The 22,956-nt window shown below is 42.2% G+C and overlaps 1 protein-coding gene across 1 annotated transcript in view; it reads right to left on the bottom strand.

Annotated features, from left to right (window-relative positions):
* The window catches only part of PPEF2 (protein phosphatase with EF-hand domain 2), a 37,512-nt gene extending 27,002 nt beyond the window's left edge, over positions 1-10,510 (bottom strand). The window contains exons 1-5 of the mRNA XM_055086032.1: positions 10,374-10,510; positions 3,533-3,660; positions 3,326-3,383; positions 2,284-2,459; positions 620-734 (exon numbers count right to left, since the gene is read on the bottom strand). Of these exons, the coding sequence (XP_054942007.1) occupies positions 620-734; positions 2,284-2,459; positions 3,326-3,383; positions 3,533-3,660; positions 10,374-10,428 (532 nt within the window). The 5' untranslated portion in view covers positions 10,429-10,510. The remainder of the gene's footprint in view (positions 1-619; positions 735-2,283; positions 2,460-3,325; positions 3,384-3,532; positions 3,661-10,373) is intronic.
* Between the last annotated feature and the right edge of the window lie 12,446 nt (positions 10,511-22,956).

Consider the following 22,956-nt stretch of genomic DNA (forward strand, 5'->3'; position numbering starts at 1 on the left):
GTCCGCCTGCCGATGCAGGGGAACCGGGTTCGCGCCCCGGTCTGGGAGGATCCCACATGCCGCGGAGCGGCTGGGCCCGTGAGTCATGGCCGCTGGGCCTGCGCATCCGGAGCCTGTGCTCCGTAACGGGAGAGGCCACAGCAGGGGGAGGCCCGCATACCACAAAAAAAAAAAAAAACAAAAAACATTACTGAAAACATAAGGAGATGGAGAAGATTGTCATCAATAGGATTTCTCTCTGGAAGAAGAATAAATGTAGATGGAAGGAATAATTTGCTAGGCATTTAGGCCTTTTCAAGTACAGTAAGTAAGTAAACTGTCTTCTAACAAGGGAAGGTCTGGTTACTTGCTAGGATTTTGTTCTGAATGGAGAGGATGAATTTGGGGCCAAATCTGAATCTCTGGGAAAAACAAAGCAGAGGCTGGGCCCTCTCACCCCACAGTTCTCCTTCACGGCACCACCCCCACCTTAAATAACTGTGGAGTAAATATGTAAATGTAATCAGTGTGAAGAGGTGAACCTGGCCTGCCCAAATGGCCATCGGGTCCCCTCCTGCCCCTCCCTGATCACAGGCAGAGTTTTCTGGTTCGTGAAAAGCCGTTTCTGACTGGCTCTTACCACATACTGTGATTTCCTCGCTGTAACAAGTGGAGACCCGGTTGATGTTTGGCAGTTGTACCAGATGTTTCCTGGCTTCATACAAAAGATTCAAGACATAGCGAGCATGGAGCCTCTACTAGGAGGAAGAGGAGGGATGGGACAAAACAACACATACTTGTGAGAGAAGATGGGCCTCACCTTTACTGCTTAATGACCCCAAGACCACAAAAGTGACCCCAGTAAACTTCTCCTGGGACCCTATGCACAGATCCTTTCTTTCTCACCCATCCTGTGCCCTTGTTTGTGCTTTGCATCATCCCCCAAATACTGAACTGATGTCCTCTTTCCTACCTACTCTGTGTAACCCCTGCTAGCCTTGAGCTTGGGAGAAACACATGATTGTGTCAGCAAAGTATGAATAAGTGCATGTATATCGATGGTATTGGTGATCCTGACATGACTGGGAAAATCATCCCAGCTCCTCCTGCAATGAATTATCTTCATATGAAAAAGGGGAAGGATTGGAATCTGTCATAAGAGCCAGAACCTGACCACTTCTCACCAGTTCCACCTCTACCACCAGGGTTTCAAGCCACTGTCATCTTTCGCCTGGACTATTGCAGTAGTCTCTTGACTGGCCTCCCTGCTTCAGCCCTTGCTCCCTCTATTCGGCAAACAGAATGATTATATTAAAGGGAAAGCTGGATTATATCATTTCTGCGCTCCTTGTCTCCCCATCTCTTTCAGCATGAAAGTCCACCCTACTCACCTCTCTGTCTCCATCTTCTAATAGTTGTTCCCTGGTTCCCTCCTCTCCAGCCACAATGGCCTTCCTGATGTCCCCGAGCAGTCCAGGCAAGGTCCTGCCTCAGGGCCTTTCCATTTGTTTCCTCTGCCTAGAACGCATTTCCCAGACGTCCACATAGCACCCTCTCTCACCACCTTTGACCTTTGCTCAGAAATCACCTTTTCGGTGACACCTTCCCAGACCACTCTGTAAAACTGCCATCTCTCCCACCTGGAACTTAGTTTATGCTTTTACATAGCTCTGTCACCTAATATATTAATATATAAATATTACTCATTTGTTATTTATTATTTATTCTCTGTCTCCCCACTAAAATCTCAGCCCCATGAGGGCAGAGATTTGTGTCTGTCTTGTTCACTGTTCAGTGCCTAGAAGAGTACCTGCACATAGCAGCACTCGGTAATCATCTGTGGGATGAATGAACATAGAGGTTACATGATGCGGAGGAGGAGTTTTCAATACATAAAAACTAGCTGATCAGCTTCCCTGGTGGCGCAGTGGTTGCGAGTCCGCCTGCCGATGCAGGGGACACGGGTTCGTGCCCCGGTCCGGGAGGATCCCACATGCCGCGGAGCGGCTGGGCCCGTGAGTCATGGCCGCTGAGCCTGCGCGTCCGGAGCCTGTGCTCCGCAACGGGAGAGACCACAACAGTGAGAGGTCCGTGTACCGCAACAAAATAAATTAAAAAAAAAAAAACAAAAAACTAGCTGATCAATCACAAGGTCCTGGCTAAGAAAAGGGCAAGTGGGTCTCTCTGACGGGTCCCTGACACAAACACCCTAAATCCAGAGCCATTCCTTCTGCGTTGTGTCTGCTCTACTTCTACACATTCCGTGGAATTGGTGGTGACCCGGGTCCCCCGGGGGGAGCTTACTTGTTTCACTCTGAAAGCTTCCACCAGAGCAGTTGCATGGTCGGGAAGGAGTGGGAAGGAGAGCCGTGGCCCTGTGTAACTGTCCGGTACCTCGACAGATTCATAGTCCCTGCAATTCTCCATCTCGGAGGCCTGGGGGCATCTCTCCTCAGTGAACATGCGGTTCAGGAAGTCCCCTAGTCAGGACAGAAAGGGTGGGCCGGCTTATGATCAGACGGGTGGGAACGGGCAATACAGAATTCACTCCCTGGACCATACTTGAAGTGGGTCCTGGCCAGTCTGGCTTCGGCTCCAACACAGGAGAGGAGAAAGTAAAGGGCAAAGTGATGACAAATTAGGATGGGCGGGAGAAAGGTTACGTTATTATGTCAATTCCATTCTACTTTTATTTTAAAAGATTGCCTTAGAAAGTACAGAAATTTACGGGCCTAGGTTGGTAAGCAGGAGGAAAGCGAAACTGCGGTGGAAAAAAAGTTCACGGGCATTTCTGGTGTACTGAGTGAGTGTGGCAGATGCCTCAGACTTTCAGGCAATTCATTTCCAAATGCTGCCCCTGCATCTCTGCCTGAGGGCTTTGTCCCTGGATCTGCAGAGAGCCCTCCATGGCAGGCCAGACCTGCGTGAACAACCCTTCCCGTCCGCCCCTCCCAGCAGCCTTCTACCAATGACTCTCCGGACTTGAGACTCCAGTTTCCTCTGCCTTCAGGCGGGATACTTCCCAGGCTGCGTTTTGCACTATTTCCCAGGTACAATGCAGGTTTAGTAACCCACCCTTTTTTTGCCTGCCTCCCCTTTCCTGAATTCCTTCCCCACTCCCTCCCCACCTCCCAGTGTTTCCTGTATTTACCAAATAAACTCTTTGCACCCAAACTTGTGTCTCCAGGTGTGCTTCTAGGAGAAACATTTATTTGTCAGCCTCCTCGCTCATTCCCTGGCTGTCACAAGATTCACATTTCCCCTCCCTGTGCATCCCACACCTCACCCCGATGTCTTTGACCCTGAGACAGGAGGACCGGCCATGTGGCCAGTGGTTCATACTCACTCTCGTTGTGACTGCTGGGGGTGAAGTGATCCACAAGGTAGCTGAAGAAATTGTGGAGCTGCAGAAAAACCCAAGAAGACGTGGCTTTAGAGATAGAAAGAACCCAGGAGTGGTCCAGATCAGCTGCACCTTCTAGGCACCTGGGCCTTGCTGTGTGGGGCCTGGAAGGCAGAGCTGGAGGTGGCCCCATCCCACATCCCATCGCACCTTGACCTGGTCTTGCTGCCCAGCATACTCTATAGACTGGAAGATGCTCCAGGTGCAGCGCCGCCTCATCTCCAGGCGGGCCATGTAGCGCCGGTACCATCTCTGGATCAGGGCCGCTGCCTTGAAGGCTGTGACACGGATGGAGAAGCAAAAGCCTGTGAGGTGGGACTCCCTGGGCCTGCGGGGGGAGGTGGGGGGGTGCCTCTCCCACTGTAACATGGGGACAAGATGGTAGGGAAAAGCACTCTATTTTGCCACCAGTAGGAAGGATTTGCCTCACTGCTGGCTGGGGGGCTCTTTTCATCATTCCCGCCCCCATCCCTCCTCTGTTCTTACCTATTACTTATACTAAAATCACTGGAGGACTATTGGAATTCCCACTTTTTGATGAAAACATTTATATGTGTAGAGATGCAAAGGTTGGATTCTGAGAAAGAGATGTAAACTGGGGAGGTTGCAAGGTTGCAGCATCCTTGAAGCGTAGGATGATGCAGATACTACTCAGGCATAAAAAAAAAAAGAATGGGGCTTCGCTGGTGGCGCAGTGGTTGAGAGTCCGCCTGCCGATGCAGGGGACACGGGTTCGTGCCCCGGTCCGGGAAGATCCCACGTGCCGCGGAGCGGCTGGGCCCGTGAGCCATGGCCGCTGAGCCTGCGCGTCCGGAGCCTGTGCTCCGCGACGGGAGAGGCCACAACAGCGAGAGGCCCGCGTATCACAAAAAAAAAAAAAAAAAAAAAGAATGAAATTTTGCCATGCGCAGGAACACGGATGGACTTGGAGGGCATTATGCTCAGTGAAGTAAGTCAGAGAAAGGCAGATACTGTATGATAGCACTTATATGTGGAATCTAAAAAATATCAATACAACAAACTAGTGAATATAACAAAAAAGAAGCAGACTCACAGATAGAGCAAACTAGTGGTTACCAAGTGGGGAAAGGGAAGCGGGGAGGGGCAATATAGAGGAAGGGGAGTAAGAGGTACAAACTATTATGTATAAAGTAAGCTACAAGGATATAGTGTACAACATGGGAAATATAGGCAATAGTTTGTAATAACTGTAAATGGAAAGTAACCTTTAAAAATTGTGTTAAACAGGGAGATCACCTCTGTGCTTTGTGACCATGAGAGGGGTGGGATAGGGAGGGTGGGAGGGAGGGAGACACAAGAGGGAAGAGATATGGGAACATATGTATATGTATAACTGATTCACTTTGTTGTAAAGGAGAAACTAACACACTATTGTAAAACAGTTATACTCCAATAAAGATGTTAAAAAAAATTGTGTTAAAAAGAACACATTCAAATGCAAAAAAAAAAAAGATGGGATGATGCAGGGGTCAGAGGGTGAGGAGGACATTTTGATACTGCAACAATAGACAGGATGTCAGGAGTCTGGTTCTGGGCCTGGAACTGCCCTGACCAGCAATGTGTGACCTCAGGCAAGTCAAATTTCTGGGCCTCAGTGTCCTCATCTGGAAAAAGAGATGAACTAGATGATAACTGGGGAGAAGAAACACACACACCAAATTACTACATACTATCATGTCAGGTGGTGGTCAGTGCTTGATATCCCCAAATTCCTTCTATCCCTGTGGCTTTGTGTCCCCATCACAATACACCCAGGACTGTGCTGACTATCCAATCCGAAGGGCAGCCTTTGCTACTCCTTTTGCCAGGACCTGTGCTGGGTGATCATGTACTGCAGGATGGCATGAGTAGGTTGAATTCTTCCTATGAGCTCTAGAACCTGCAGTCAAGTACTGCTGCCAGAGAAGAGGACAGCTGTCCATATGAGTAACTAGATTCTCCTTAAGCTCCTGGGCCTGAATGTGCCACCAGGGATGAATGGAGCCTTTGTGGAAAAATCTGGATTGCAAAGGAAACCCAGCAGGTTCACTCAGGTCAACCTGTGAACAGTAGACAGATTGATTTAATACACCTAGCTTGCATTAGAGAGCTAATGGAATTCCTACTGATGTCCCTAAGAGGAGATGAGATACAATAGTGAATGGGAAAAGAGAACTTGAGAGAAATTTAAGCAAAGCTGAATTTGGTTTTCTGTGAGGAAAAAATGTCATACACTAAGTATGTCCCAAAGGCACTCACGAAATAATAAGTGATGAAGATTGAATTCTGTAAATCCCCATTCAGAGTAGTGAATGAAATGCCCAGAGTAACCGGTACTTAGCTAAGGTAACAAGTCATGGGAAACACACAGACATCTGCACCTCACCCTAGACCTACAGCATCAGAATCTCTACAGGGAACCCAGGAATCTGTAGGTTTAACAAGCTCCATGAATGATCCTGACTTGTGCTGAAGGGTAGGCATCACTGAGGAATATCATGACCATCAAGTTTCCGTGAAAATGTTGTTTGCTAACACCTTGCCTCAAGTATTTTAAGGCAAGTGCTGCCAACTAGACATACTATCCTCAGTACCTCTTCGGCTGCTCAGGGTAGGCAGACCAGGCAGTGCCTCTGTTTCTCCCTTTTATGCTCCCTCCCAATCCTCTGTCTAGGGCCTGGGTTCCATTGAGATGGGTGCTGTGAGGTTGTAGCATAGTTTAAGGACCTCTACCACATCCTCCCTTCCCATCAGTGCAAAACTACATGCTTGGGCTCCTCTTCCTCAGCCTTGTGCAGACTAAATCCTATGGCAAAAGTTACAAATACACCTGGCTGTTAAAATTCCACATTAAGGACAAGGCAACCACGTGGGGAGACAGAGGCCAAGGTGAAGAGCTGTCCGGGAAGCAGAACCTCCAGCCCCAGCTGCCCCGAGGATCATAGACAAGCCATCTAGCTGGGCCCTTTGCAAATTCCTGACCCACAAAATCATGAGCAGAATAAAATGATTGTCTTAAGCCACTCAGTTTTGGGATCGTTTGTTACACAGCACCAGATAATTGGAATGGGAATTGTATAAATATTTTATAAAGCAAATTTAAATCAAAATTAAAAAAAATCAATCTCTAAAAAGCAAAAGTCAAACAAGTGAATCTAATCTTGTACAAGTTAGTGGCATAACCACACAGAAAGGAGTTCTTTCAAATGACTTGAAAATTCAGTAAGTTGTATATGCCTAGTGGATGTACTCAAAGGACAAAAAGAACTACAAAGAAATCTTAGAGTTTTCAGTAATCATATTGTTAAAATAGTATTGTTATTATTTTTCAGAAACTTTTTTATATACTGTAGGACAAAGTAAATAATACCACATCAGTATCATTAGGGAAAAAAGTTTTTTTTAAAGAGAAAGGAGATATAGATATAATATATCAAAGTTGTTAAGTAAGAATATTGTGATCCTAAATATAAATTGGTCATTAAAGTAATAGATATTTTCTGGATCTGGTCACTGAAAAGGTGTAGAAAATAATGACCAACCTGGTAGCGAACACCCCAAGCTCTGGAGAAATAGCTATTTCTGGTCTGGAGCCAAAAATATGCAAGATGAGCCTGGGACCTATTGCCAAACTAGAAAGGAAGCCATGAGCTTATAAAGTTGCTTAGGCTTATATAAACAAGGTGCTGTCACTATTTCCCTTGCTTCCTCCTTCATCTCTGGCTGCCTCTCCTCGGCCTCCTTCGTTGGCTCATCCTCTTCGACTGATGCTTAGTAAGTACTAGAGTCCCTCATGGCTCTGTCCTAGGCCCTGGCCTCCGACCTGTCTTTACTCTCACTCTAGGCTACTTCAGTGACCCCCAGGGCTTCAACAATCACCCGTACCCTGATGCCTTCCAAATGCATGTATCTCCACCAACATCTCCAAAATCCAGATCTGAATATGCAACTGCCTACTCAGCACATTCACCTGCATGTTGCATGGGCATCTCAAACCCAGTGTGTATAAACTCAGCACCTTCCTTCTACTCGAGCTTGGTTCTTCTCCATTATCTTTATGTCAGAAATTGACATTATCATCTGCCCATGTTTGCTAGCTAGAAACCTGGAGGTCATTCTTGATCCATCCTTTTCCCCAACCCCACACATGTAATCAGGTGGATCCTATCAATTCCACCTCCTGAATATTGTTGGAATTCATCCTCTTCTCTCCATCTCTACTGCCACCAACTCTGGACCAAGGCATTATCATCTCCTGCTTAGATGACTTTAGTAGCTTCTAAATTGTTCTTCTGGGCTTCCCTCGTGGCCCAGTGGTTAAGAATCCACCTGCCAATGCAGGGGACACAGGTTCGAGCCCTGGTCCGAGAAGATCCCACATGCTGTGGAGCAGCTAAGCCTGTATGTCACAACTACTGAGCCTGCGCTCTAGAGCCCATGCGCCACAACTACTGAGCCCACGTGCCACAACTACTGAAGCCCACACACCTAGAGCCCATAACTACATGCTTGGGCTCCTCTTCCTCAGCCTTGTGCAGACTAAATCCTATGGCAAAAGTTACAAATACACCTGGCTGTTAAAATTCCACATTAAGGACAAGGCAACCACGTGGGGAGACAGAGGCCAAGGTGAAGAGCTGTCCGGGAAGCAGAACCTCCAGCCCCAGCTGCCCCGAGGATCATAGACAAGCCATCTAGCTGGGCCCTTTGCAAATTCCTGACCCACAAAATCATGAGCAGAATAAAATGATTGTCTTAAGCCACTCAGTTTTGGGATCGTTTGTTACACAGCACCAGATAATTGGAATGGGAATTGTATAAATATTTTATAAAGCAAATTTAAATCAAAATTAAAAAAAATCAATCTCTAAAAAGCAAAAGTCAAACAAGTGAATCTAATCTTGTACAAGTTAGTGGCATAACCACACAGAAAGGAGTTCTTTCAAATGACTTGAAAATTCAGTAAGTTGTATATGCCTAGTGGATGTACTCAAAGGACAAAAAGAACTACAAAGAAATCTTAGAGTTTTCAGTAATCATATTGTTAAAATAGTATTGTTATTATTTTTCAGAAACTTTTTTATATACTGTAGGACAAAGTAAATAATACCACATCAGTATCATTAGGGAAAAAAGTTTTTTTTAAAGAGAAAGGAGATATAGATATAATATATCAAAGTTGTTAAGTAAGAATATTGTGATCCTAAATATAAATTGGTCATTAAAGTAATAGATATTTTCTGGATCTGGTCACTGAAAAGGTGTAGAAAATAATGACCAACCTGGTAGCGAACACCCCAAGCTCTGGAGAAATAGCTATTTCTGGTCTGGAGCCAAAAATATGCAAGATGAGCCTGGGACCTATTGCCAAACTAGAAAGGAAGCCATGAGCTTATAAAGTTGCTTAGGCTTATATAAACAAGGTGCTGTCACTATTTCCCTTGCTTCCTCCTTCATCTCTGGCTGCCTCTCCTCGGCCTCCTTCGTTGGCTCATCCTCTTCGACTGATGCTTAGTAAGTACTAGAGTCCCTCATGGCTCTGTCCTAGGCCCTGGCCTCCGACCTGTCTTTACTCTCACTCTAGGCTACTTCAGTGACCCCCAGGGCTTCAACAATCACCCGTACCCTGATGCCTTCCAAATGCATGTATCTCCACCAACATCTCCAAAATCCAGATCTGAATATGCAACTGCCTACTCAGCACATTCACCTGCATGTTGCATGGGCATCTCAAACCCAGTGTGTATAAACTCAGCACCTTCCTTCTACTCGAGCTTGGTTCTTCTCCATTATCTTTATGTCAGAAATTGACATTATCATCTGCCCATGTTTGCTAGCTAGAAACCTGGAGGTCATTCTTGATCCATCCTTTTCCCCAACCCCACACATGTAATCAGGTGGATCCTATCAATTCCACCTCCTGAATATTGTTGGAATTCATCCTCTTCTCTCCATCTCTACTGCCACCAACTCTGGACCAAGGCATTATCATCTCCTGCTTAGATGACTTTAGTAGCTTCTAAATTGTTCTTCTGGGCTTCCCTCGTGGCCCAGTGGTTAAGAATCCACCTGCCAATGCAGGGGACACAGGTTCGAGCCCTGGTCCGAGAAGATCCCACATGCTGTGGAGCAGCTAAGCCTGTATGTCACAACTACTGAGCCTGCGCTCTGGAGCCCATGCGCCACAACTACTGAGCCCACGTGCCACAACTACTGAAGCCCACACACCTAGAGCCCATGCTCTGCAACAAGAGAAGCCACCACAATGAGAAGCCTGCGCACCCCACTCGCCACAACTAGAGAAAGCCCGCGTGCAGCAACGAAGATCCAATGCAGCCAAAATAAATTAAATAAACTTATTTTTAAAAAATAATAAATAAATAAATTGTTCTTCCTTCTACTCTTACCACCACCATCCAGCCTGCCTCAATCCCTTCTTCATGGAAGCCAGAAGGGTCTTTTATGTATGTAAATCTTATTCTAGAACTCCCTGTTTTGAATTCTTCAGTGGTTCTTCTTGTCTTTAGGATAAAGTTTAAAATCCTACAAGCTCCTGAGTGACGTGGGCTCTGCACACCTCAGCAGCCTCATGCCATGTCACCCTCCATCTTGTTCACTTCAGACCACTCAGTTCCTTGAATATGTCTCTCTCCTTGCTACTTCACGACCTTTGTACCCTCTACCTAGAATGCTCTTTCTTCCCCTTTTTGCCTAATCTTATTTCATTCAGTTGTAAAGGTGTAGTTTGGGATAAACCCCAATGGACAACGCTGACTCCTTGAGTAAATTTTAATTCTATTAAATATAGTTCATCAAGTCCTAAGACATTCAGCTGAGCATCCTAGTGGTCATGTTGCAAGGAGGAGAAGCCAATTTTCAAGAGTTAGCATGAGGAGAAATGTAACGATTTCCTGCCCACCCTGAGAAGCCCCTCCCTATGCAATGTAGGCTTTGGGGTACCCACAGTTAGTCTGAGGGGGGAAGCGCATACCTTTCTCTGCATTCTGGAAAGCAAAATGATGTTGGGTTGAGGCGCCGCTTCCCATAGTGTAAGTGTAATGTTTCTGCAGGACGCAGATAGCAGGTCCAAGGGAGAGTGAACTGTTTGCTGACAAAAGGAAGAAGGAACCTGCAATAGGGAGATTTGGGCAGAATATTAGTTCAGGTAGACCAAATTATCTATGAACCTTGTCTCCCACATCATACAAAAAAATGTGAGGCTATCATGTGATAGCACCCTCCCCCCACCTCCCCAGCCTCAGTGCATGAGATATTCCTCCCCTATGTTTCCTCCATGTGTCATCTCATCTCTCCCCTATGTTTTCAACCTTCCTACTAGATTTTCTTCAGTCTAAAAACATACTGAAGTCTCTTCTCAGAGCATTTCATCATCATCGTCATCCTTTGACCTCCTATATCCCTCAAGCTATAACCCAACTTCTCTTTTCTTCTCATCCAGATTTCTCTGGAGTAGACCACTTATTTTCTCCTTAATTCCTCTTAACACCATGTTTTTCATCCTCACTATTGACCAAACCTTTTCATGCTGATGTCTCCAATGCCTTCATCTTTTCAGCCCTGACCTTGCCAGAACAGCAAGGCCATCATGTCATAAGTCATGCCTTGATTTAAATTCTACCCCTTGGCTTTCCATGATGCCATGCTCCTATCTCTTGTGGACACAACATTAATCAGTCAATCTAAGAAAGAGTTGGAAAATTTTATTTGAGCCAAATTTGAGAATTTATAACCCAGGAAGAGCGTCTCAGCAAGCTCTGAGAACTGTTCTGCTGGTTAGAAGTCAAGGCACAGTTATATAAGTTTCTTTTGAGACAGAGAGCTGTACAGCAAATGATGTATTACAGTTTACACAATACAGATCTGCAAGTACAAAGTGGCGGGTCATGTGACCCCTTACAAGATCAAGAAGGAATGTCATCTTCAAGCAATTGTCTTGTTGGTGCTGGGAGAATGCTGTCTTTATGGCTGAGCAGGTATTCCTGCGAATGGGGGAGGTTTGGTCCATGCATAATGCAGATACACAGTTCACAGTAGAGGGGAGAGAGGAGGCCAAAGGGCAGAGAAATTTTTTTATGTTTAAATTCTTCTTGTCTTGCCATAAAATATGAATTTTATTTCATACTGTCTCTTTATTCTCTCTCCTTCCTGAGCTCATTTTTCTCTATCCACCCCTTAAATGTCGATTTGATTTGTATTCTAGTCTCAAATGTCTGCTCTCCTCACTCTGTTTATGCTTCTTAAATAACTGAGTCAACTCACACTTTCAGCTATCACTTCCTCCCTCTTAAACCTCCATCTCCATTTCAGACTAACTCTAAACTCCAGCCTCACACACCCAGCTTCCTGCTGAACTTTGGGGTGCCTCAGACTCCATGTAATGCAAATAGAACTCATTTTCTCAAAAGCCTCCTCCTCCAGCCTCATCTCTCTTTTCTCCTTTCTTCAACTCTACTTCTTGACCACCATGACTTCTGGGTTTTTGCTCTTACCTGGAATGTCCTAGCCCACACTTGACTAACTTTACTCATTCCGTAAGGCTCACTTCAGGCCTCACCTTCCTTAAAGAAGCCTGTTCAACATGCCCCTCCTCTGAACTCCTGAATATCCTAGTCACATCTCTGATGAAATAAAATTTACATTTCGAGGCAGGACAAGAAAAATTAAACACAAAATTCTCTCTGTGTTTGTTTGGGCCTCTTCCTTCCCTCCCTAATGTGTAGTATGCATCTGCATTACACATTAACCAGACCTCCTCAAAGATGGGGGTGGCTGCTGAAGCATAAAGATGAATTTTTTTTCATTCTTCTTATGCTAGCAATGTGACTTCTTAGAAGAATAGTGCTGTTTCCCAGCTCTGGAGGGGGTCATGGCGACTTGCTGCTCATTTTGCCCGTGCTTACCTGGACTATATATCCTTGATAAATTTTATGTAAAATATCAGTGTGTCATTTTGATGTACAATTCTTTGTCTCCAAAATGTATATGACTGTGCCTTTGACTCCTAACAAGTGGAACGGTTCTTAGAGCTTTCTGAGAAGCTGCTTCCTAGGTTACAATCCTGTTTGGCTCAAATAAAGTTCCCTTTATTTTTCTTCTTAACTTGATAGTTAACTGAATTTTCCTCGTCATTTTCTTGGGGTAGCCAACAGGATATCAGAGACACCCACCAGAGGACACCTGGAGTCTACCCCAAACCAGTGCTTGGTACCAGCATGGGCCCTTTGAGCCCCATCCACTTCTTAGTATTCCTCAGGTGCTTTGGTGAGTTCTCCTGATATCCAGACACCATTGCTTTAAATGACGTCCTGAATTTTATTCAAGCTGTTTCTTTTGGGACTTGGAGTCCTAAGGGGATACTGGTATATTTCCTATTTCCTAGGCAGGGACCTAAGGGGAAATTCCTAGGCAGACACCTAGGAGGAACTTTGAAGTAAACTGGATTGGCCATCTTTTTTTAAAATTTGGCTTAAATTGGAAAGATTATATATATATGGTCTGAACAAACTGTTGCTGGTGAAATGAGAGACTGAGACTGCTCAGCTCTGAAGAAAAGGGACTTCGCTCCTTCTGGCCGTAATGGGTCCTCAGGTGACTGAGAACCTAGCGGAAGTGTCTGAGAATCAATCCTCATGCCATGCGGTGGTCCTACAGGGGATCCCAGTACAATCATTAAGTAAATTCTGCTCCCCAGGGGGCACAATAAGGCTGATCACCTAGTGCTCTGGGCACCCATGGCAGTTTTAGACTGCTGGAGGGAGAGACTCAGACACGTAAGAGAGTCGAACAGACCCAAGGGTAACTCCTTGGGAAGCTAGCCTCAGAAGCAGCACGCATTTGATCTATCACACTGACCTCAGAAAGTTGTTCAGATCATATCTGAGTTAGGGTACCAAATGAATAACGGAAAACCGTGCCTCAAAGGCCGAACAGCTCCCGTATGTGCACCCACTCCTGGAACCCCGGCTGGCTTCATGTACAATTGAAACAAAGCCAATGCTTGCAAGCACTTTAATCTTAACTCTTAAATGGCCAGGATAGAACTCTTTTGACGTTCCAAAACTGTAGAGAAAGCCAGCTTGATAAAACATCTTTGCAAAATTCTGACCCTGAGAGAACAAAAGTATTCCTAGGAGAAAGCTTAAAGTTATAACTCTTATCATGTCTTGAAATGTAAACAGAGCCCATATCGCCTGAGACTACAGCCTTGGCTCAATTAATAGAACTTAAAACTTAAAGGGGGGAGAAAAAGGAGAGGGGAGCTTTCTAAAACTCAAGCAAGAAACTATGAGATCTCTGTCTGTGTCTATCTGGATGTATGTATGTCTGTGTGTATGTTATAAAAACAATATAACCCTACCTCTGGATGGTGTTATCAAAATTAATTTGTAAAAGAGCTCTATTTAATTGACTTAAAAGCAAGTGCTTACAAATCAAATATTTCTAAATGTAACTTAAACTAACAAAAATTTTTAAAGGATCACGTGACCTAGGATTAATCTTTACTGAAAAAAAAAGCAAGCTTAAACTGATGGTTTAATTAATATAGACATGTCTTTAGAGTCATCGACATTAAGTAGAATACTTTTATTGTACCTAGGTTTACTGAAATTCAATAAGTTCATTTATCTAGGTTATAAAATTTGTTAACCAGAAAATTAATGATCCGATGATATTTTCATAGGTAATGAAATAGAGATAAATGGGATAAAAGGTTTTGGTTAAACTATTTAAGAACAATTATGTTTTATGGTATGTCTACCTAAAAATAGTTTCTCCAGATTTCTGGCAACTTGAAACCTTAAGAGTTCTGATAAGTTAAATGATGGAAATTCATTGAATGTCCAGATCATTTTTTTTCCTCTAGACCATTTTTATTAAGATAAAATGCTGAGACATTAATTGCTAAAGGAGTCTATGTTTACCTACTTTTGACTTCTTATTACAGTGAAACTAAATATGTATGAGAATATTAATATAAATATTTTGTGCTTTATTGAAAGATTATACTATGAAATGGCATATATTTCTCGAAATTTATTCTAAAATGGGAACCTTGAGAAAAGAGTTTTATGCATGGTCAAGACTATCTTAGAGGAACTTCCCTGGTGGAGCAGTGGTTAAGAATCCGCCTGCCAATGCAGGGGATACAGGTTCGATCCTTAGTCCGGGAAGATCCCACATGCCACAGAGCAACTAAGCCCGTGCACCACAACTACTGAGCCTGTGCTCTAGATCCTGCAAGCCACAACTGCTGAGCCCACGTACCACAACTTCTGAAGCCCGCATGCCTAGAGCCCGCGCTCTGCAACAAGAGAAGCCACCACAATGAGAAGCCCGCACATCACAATGAAGAGTAACCCCCGCTTGCCGCAACTACAGAAAGCCAGCACGCAGCAACAAAGAACCAATGCAGCCAAAAGAAAGAAAAAAAGACTGTCTTAGATTAGATTGAATTTGATTAAATAAGTGAATTTTAATATTAAGTGTGAAAAGGTGTAAAACTAGAATTTGATTTTTTTCTTTAAGTTTTCTTTGCAATGTTAATTTGCTTTTAATAACAGATTGTGAAATTTCTTTACCAGTAACTTTCTGCACTTGCCTTTGAAATCGTTTACTGTCACTTTGGTTAAGTGAATAAATATTGTTTCACAGTGACTTATGATTCTACTTGGCCAAACATTAAAACCTTTTGATATCTTTGACAAACTTTCTCAAATCAAATTCTAAATAAAGTTCTTTTGACCTCTAGCTAACTTTGGGATACTACAGAGGGCCCCTGAACATCTCAAAGAGAGATATTAAAATAACCAGGCTTATTTGGTCTGTTAAATTACATGGGAAACATTGTCAAATGAATAATGATAAACCTTCTTAAGTTATATTCTATGGGTAAACATTATTAATATAAATGTTCTAGAAATTATATGAAGTTCCTAAAATTTGAAATGTCCATAATTCTAGTCATTATCTTAAAATTTCATGTCACAGAAATAGCCAAATTTCCTTGACAACTGCATTGTAATCAGGTCTTTAACCATGCTTTTAAGTCTTTTGTCACTTATAGATAGCTATTGTCTTACTCTGACCCTTTTACAAAAATGCTTGTAAATGACTTGCTTTTATGCTCCAAAACTAAATTAGACTCGGTAGCAAAAGGACTTCTACATTGTATGTGGGCCCTTTCAGCAAGGGCTCTCTTATGTAAGGCTACTGAAGAAATAGTAATGGGGTCTCCTATTTATGTCCCACACTCAGTTGAGTCTCTTCTAAACTCTCACTACATTTAGCACTATTCTGTATGCCAACTAACTTCTTAAGAGGCATTGTTGCTTTCTGCACCTAATACTATCTTGGTTCTATGTAATAACCTTAACCCTGCAACTGTGCTTCCAGCACTACAGGAAGAAAACAACCAAACTGCATAGTGTTAACAGATTATCTTTTTGCTCCCAGGAATGACTTACAAGAAGCTCCTATTGATAAGGCTAATCTATTTGATTTACAGATGGGTCCTCCTTAAGGGATGAATATTACCAAGCTGGATATGCAATAACATCCACAGTGGACACAACTGAAAGTTATTTACCAGAAACAATGTCAGCAAAATAAGCTGAACTAATTGCCTTAACCCAAGCTTGCCAACTAGCCAAAGACCAGATAACAAATTTTCACACTGACAGTTGCTATGCTTCTGGAGTGGCACAAAATTTTGGAATGCTATGGAAACAATGAGGTTTTTAACCTCTTCAAGACAACCTATTTAAAAAATGGGGGAATTCCCTGGTGGGCCAGTGGTTAGAACTTAGCACTTTCACTGCTAGGGGCTGGGGTTCAATCCCTGGTCGGGGAACTAAGATCCTGCAAGCCGCGAGGTGCAGCCAAAAAAAAAAAAGGAAAACAGATTGCAGAGTTGTTAATTGTTATGCAACTGCCAAACAGTTAGCAATTATTAAAACACCAGGGCATTCCAAATCTGACACTGTGGAAGCCAAAGGAAATCAGCTTGTTGATGCTGCAGCCAAAGAGGCAGCTTTAAACACTAATCTTGCCCAGCCTTGAGAATGTCCACTGCTCTCCATTAACCCTGCTAATGAAATAAAAGATTTCTTTCTACAGGCTCAGGAAACCACCGCTAAAGAAAAGAAGCAGATACTGGAACAAAAAAGGAGAATTTTGACCCCACCACACAAATATGGTTTAGACTTGATTAAAAAACAAACCAGAAAAACCTTATAGTGTCTATTGAAGCACAATTACCATTACTCCAGCATGTACATTCATTACCCCTTGGGCATCCGAGAAAATGGTTTTATAGAAAAAACAATATTTTTGGAAACTTTCACCCATGGTGGTTCAAAAGAAATATATTACATTATTGACAGGGTCTTATTGAGACACTTTAAAAAACTGGTAACTAGCTCCTTTTACAGCAAGCTTCTAGGAGATGAAAACCTTAAGGATCATGGAATACTACCTAACGGTTTTGTTTATTGGAAAGGACATCAAATAAAAGATTCTTTGCAGCCACAATGGCAAGAAGCTTGTCAAGTATTATTAACCGATCCATGTACAGCCAAACCGAAAGACATTAATTCATGGATTCACATCGTTATTTTATTTATTTATTTTGGGCCTTGCCACGTGGCTTACAGAACCTTAGTTCCCAGACCAGGGATCAAACCTGGGCCCCAGCAGTGAAAGTGCCAAGTCCTAACCACTGGACCACCAGGGAAGTCCCCACATCTCTCATTTTTAAAAAGGCCCCTCCAAACTTGCACAAGCTTTTTAGATAGCTTCAGCCACCAGAGGGCAGACAGCAGAAGCAAGAAGAACTACAATCCTGCAGGCTGTGGAACAAAAACCACATTCACAGAAAGATAGACAAGATGAAAAGGCAGAGGGCTATGTACCAGAGGAAGGAACAAGATAAAACCCCAGGAAAACAACTAAATGAAGTGGAGATAAGCAACTTTCCAGAAAAAGAATTCAAACTAATGATACTGAAGATGATCCAGGACCTTGGAAAAAGAATGGAGGCAAAGATTGAGAAGATGCAAGAAATGTTTAACAAAGATCTAGAAGAATTAAAGAACAAACAAACAGAAGCATAAAGATGAATTTTTTTTCATTCTTCTTATGCTAGCAATGTGACTTCTTAGAAGAATAGTGCTGTTTCCCAGCTCTGGAGGGGGTCATGGCGACTTGCTGCTCATTTTGCCCGTGCTTACCTGGACTATATATCCTTGATAAATTTTATGTAAAATATCAGTGTGTCATTTTGATGTACAATTCTTTGTCTCCAAAATGTATATGACTGTGCCTTTGACTCCTAACAAGTGGAACGGTTCTTAGAGCTTTCTGAGAAGCTGCTTCCTAGGTTACAATCCTGTTTGGCTCAAATAAAGTTCCCTTTATTTTTCTTCTTAACTTGATAGTTAACTGAATTTTCCTCGTCATTTTCTTGGGGTAGCCAACAGGATATCAGAGACACCCACCAGAGGACACCTGGAGTCTACCCCAAACCAGTGCTTGGTACCAGCATGGGCCCTTTGAGCCCCATCCACTTCTTAGTATTCCTCAGGTGCTTTGGTGAGTTCTCCTGATATCCAGACACCATTGCTTTAAATGACGTCCTGAATTTTATTCAAGCTGTTTCTCTTGGGACTTGGAGTCCTAAGGGGATACTGGTATATTTCCTATTTCCTAGGCAGGGACCTAAGGGGAAATTCCTAGGCAGACACCTAGGAGGAACTTTGAAGTAAACTGGATTGGCCATCTTTTTTTAAAATTTGGCTTAAATTGGAAAGATTATATATATATGGTCTGAACAAACTGTTGCTGGTGAAATGAGAGACTGAGACTGCTCAGCTCTGAAGAAAAGGGACTTCGCTCCTTCTGGCCGTAATGTGTCCTCAGGTGACTGAGAACCTAGCGGAAGTGTCTGAGAATCAATCCTCATGCCATGCGGTGGTCCTACAGGGGATCCCAGTACAATCATTAAGTAAATTCTGCTCCCCAGGGGGCACAATAAGGCTGATCACCTAGTGCTCTGGGCACCCATGGCAGTTTTAGACTGCTGGAGGGAGAGACTCAGACACGTAAGAGAGTCGAACAGACCCAAGGGTAACTCCTTGGGAAGCTAGCCTCAGAAGCAGCACGCATTTGATCTATCACACTGACCTCAGAAAGTTGTTCAGATCATATCTGAGTTAGGGTACCAAATGAATAACGGAAAACCGTGCCTCAAAGGCCGAACAGCTCCCGTATGTGCACCCACTCCTGGAACCCCGGCTGGCTTCATGTACAATTGAAACAAAGCCAATGCTTGCAAGCACTTTAATCTTAACTCTTAAATGGCCAGGATAGAACTCTTTTGACGTTCCAAAACTGTAGAGAAAGCCAGCTTGATAAAACATCTTTGCAAAATTCTGACCCTGAGAGAACAAAAGTATTCCTAGGAGAAAGCTTAAAGTTATAACTCTTATCATGTCTTGAAATGTAAACAGAGCCCATATCGCCTGAGACTACAGCCTTGGCTCAATTAATAGAACTTAAAACTTAAAGGGGGGAGAAAAAGGAGAGGGGAGCTTTCTAAAACTCAAGCAAGAAACTATGAGATCTCTGTCTGTGTCTATCTGGATGTATGTATGTCTGTGTGTATGTTATAAAAACAATATAACCCTACCTCTGGATGGTGTTATCAAAATTAATTTGTAAAAGAGCTCTATTTAATTGACTTAAAAGCAAGTGCTTACAAATCAAATATTTCTAAATGTAACTTAAACTAACAAAAATTTTTAAAGGATCACGTGACCTAGGATTAATCTTTACTGAAAAAAAAAGCAAGCTTAAACTGATGGTTTAATTAATATAGACATGTCTTTAGAGTCATCGACATTAAGTAGAATACTTTTATTGTACCTAGGTTTACTGAAATTCAATAAGTTCATTTATCTAGGTTATAAAATTTGTTAACCAGAAAATTAATGATCCGATGATATTTTCATAGGTAATGAAATAGAGATAAATGGGATAAAAGGTTTTGGTTAAACTATTTAAGAACAATTATGTTTTATGGTATGTCTACCTAAAAATAGTTTCTCCAGATTTCTGGCAACTTGAAACCTTAAGAGTTCTGATAAGTTAAATGATGGAAATTCATTGAATGTCCAGATCATTTTTTTTCCTCTAGACCATTTTTATTAAGATAAAATGCTGAGACATTAATTGCTAAAGGAGTCTATGTTTACCTACTTTTGACTTCTTATTACAGTGAAACTAAATATGTATGAGAATATTAATATAAATATTTTGTGCTTTATTGAAAGATTATACTATGAAATGGCATATATTTCTCGAAATTTATTCTAAAATGGGAACCTTGAGAAAAGAGTTTTATGCATGGTCAAGACTATCTTAGAGGAACTTCCCTGGTGGAGCAGTGGTTAAGAATCCGCCTGCCAATGCAGGGGATACAGGTTCGATCCTTAGTCCGGGAAGATCCCACATGCCACAGAGCAACTAAGCCCGTGCACCACAACTACTGAGCCTGTGCTCTAGATCCTGCAAGCCACAACTGCTGAGCCCACGTACCACAACTTCTGAAGCCCGCATGCCTAGAGCCCGCGCTCTGCAACAAGAGAAGCCACCACAATGAGAAGCCCGCACATCACAATGAAGAGTAACCCCCGCTTGCCGCAACTACAGAAAGCCAGCACGCAGCAACAAAGAACCAATGCAGCCAAAAGAAAGAAAAAAAGACTGTCTTAGATTAGATTGAATTTGATTAAATAAGTGAATTTTAATATTAAGTGTGAAAAGGTGTAAAACTAGAATTTGATTTTTTTCTTTAAGTTTTCTTTGCAATGTTAATTTGCTTTTAATAACAGATTGTGAAATTTCTTTACCAGTAACTTTCTGCACTTGCCTTTGAAATCGTTTACTGTCACTTTGGTTAAGTGAATAAATATTGTTTCACAGTGACTTATGATTCTACTTGGCCAAACATTAAAACCTTTTGATATCTTTGACAAACTTTCTCAAATCAAATTCTAAATAAAGTTCTTTTGACCTCTAGCTAACTTTGGGATACTACAGAGGGCCCCTGAACATCTCAAAGAGAGATATTAAAATAACCAGGCTTATTTGGTCTGTTAAATTACATGGGAAACATTGTCAAATGAATAATGATAAACCTTCTTAAGTTATATTCTATGGGTAAACATTATTAATATAAATGTTCTAGAAATTATATGAAGTTCCTAAAATTTGAAATGTCCATAATTCTAGTCATTATCTTAAAATTTCATGTCACAGAAATAGCCAAATTTCCTTGACAACTGCATTGTAATCAGGTCTTTAACCATGCTTTTAAGTCTTTTGTCACTTATAGATAGCTATTGTCTTACTCTGACCCTTTTACAAAAATGCTTGTAAATGACTTGCTTTTATGCTCCAAAACTAAATTAGACTCGGTAGCAAAAGGACTTCTACATTGTATGTGGGCCCTTTCAGCAAGGGCTCTCTTATGTAAGGCTACTGAAGAAATAGTAATGGGGTCTCCTATTTATGTCCCACACTCAGTTGAGTCTCTTCTAAACTCTCACTACATTTAGCACTATTCTGTATGCCAACTAACTTCTTAAGAGGCATTGTTGCTTTCTGCACCTAATACTATCTTGGTTCTATGTAATAACCTTAACCCTGCAACTGTGCTTCCAGCACTACAGGAAGAAAACAACCAAACTGCATAGTGTTAACAGATTATCTTTTTGCTCCCAGGAATGACTTACAAGAAGCTCCTATTGATAAGGCTAATCTATTTGATTTACAGATGGGTCCTCCTTAAGGGATGAATATTACCAAGCTGGATATGCAATAACATCCACAGTGGACACAACTGAAAGTTATTTACCAGAAACAATGTCAGCAAAATAAGCTGAACTAATTGCCTTAACCCAAGCTTGCCAACTAGCCAAAGACCAGATAACAAATTTTCACACTGACAGTTGCTATGCTTCTGGAGTGGCACAAAATTTTGGAATGCTATGGAAACAATGAGGTTTTTAACCTCTTCAAGACAACCTATTTAAAAAATGGGGGAATTCCCTGGTGGGCCAGTGGTTAGAACTTAGCACTTTCACTGCTAGGGGCTGGGGTTCAATCCCTGGTCGGGGAACTAAGATCCTGCAAGCCGCGAGGTGCAGCCAAAAAAAAAAAAGGAAAACAGATTGCAGAGTTGTTAATTGTTATGCAACTGCCAAACAGTTAGCAATTATTAAAACACCAGGGCATTCCAAATCTGACACTGTGGAAGCCAAAGGAAATCAGCTTGTTGATGCTGCAGCCAAAGAGGCAGCTTTAAACACTAATCTTGCCCAGCCTTGAGAATGTCCACTGCTCTCCATTAACCCTGCTAATGAAATAAAAGATTTCTTTCTACAGGCTCAGGAAACCACCGCTAAAGAAAAGAAGCAGATACTGGAACAAAAAAGGAGAATTTTGACCCCACCACACAAATATGGTTTAGACTTGATTAAAAAACAAACCAGAAAAACCTTATAGTGTCTATTGAAGCACAATTACCATTACTCCAGCATGTACATTCATTACCCCTTGGGCATCCGAGAAAATGGTTTTATAGAAAAAACAATATTTTTGGAAACTTTCACCCATGGTGGTTCAAAAGAAATATATTACATTATTGACAGGGTCTTATTGAGACACTTTAAAAAACTGGTAACTAGCTCCTTTTACAGCAAGCTTCTAGGAGATGAAAACCTTAAGGATCATGGAATACTACCTAACGGTTTTGTTTATTGGAAAGGACATCAAATAAAAGATTCTTTGCAGCCACAATGGCAAGAAGCTTGTCAAGTATTATTAACCGATCCATGTACAGCCAAACCGAAAGACATTAATTCATGGATTCACATCGTTATTTTATTTATTTATTTTGGGCCTTGCCACGTGGCTTACAGAACCTTAGTTCCCAGACCAGGGATCAAACCTGGGCCCCAGCAGTGAAAGTGCCAAGTCCTAACCACTGGACCACCAGGGAAGTCCCCACATCTCTCATTTTTAAAAAGGCCCCTCCAAACTTGCACAAGCTTTTTAGATAGCTTCAGCCACCAGAGGGCAGACAGCAGAAGCAAGAAGAACTACAATCCTGCAGGCTGTGGAACAAAAACCACATTCACAGAAAGATAGACAAGATGAAAAGGCAGAGGGCTATGTACCAGAGGAAGGAACAAGATAAAACCCCAGGAAAACAACTAAATGAAGTGGAGATAAGCAACTTTCCAGAAAAAGAATTCAAACTAATGATACTGAAGATGATCCAGGACCTTGGAAAAAGAATGGAGGCAAAGATTGAGAAGATGCAAGAAATGTTTAACAAAGATCTAGAAGAATTAAAGAACAAACAAACAGACGTGAACAATACAATAGCTGAAATGAAAAATACACTAGAAGGAATCGATAGCAGAATAACTGAGGCAGAAGAACGCATAAGTGACCTGGAAGACAGAACGGTGGAATTTACTACTGCGTAA

Source organism: Physeter macrocephalus, chromosome 7 (genome assembly GCF_002837175.3).
Source record: "Physeter macrocephalus isolate SW-GA chromosome 7, ASM283717v5, whole genome shotgun sequence".
Classification (NCBI taxonomy): domain Eukaryota; kingdom Metazoa; phylum Chordata; class Mammalia; order Artiodactyla; family Physeteridae; genus Physeter; species Physeter macrocephalus.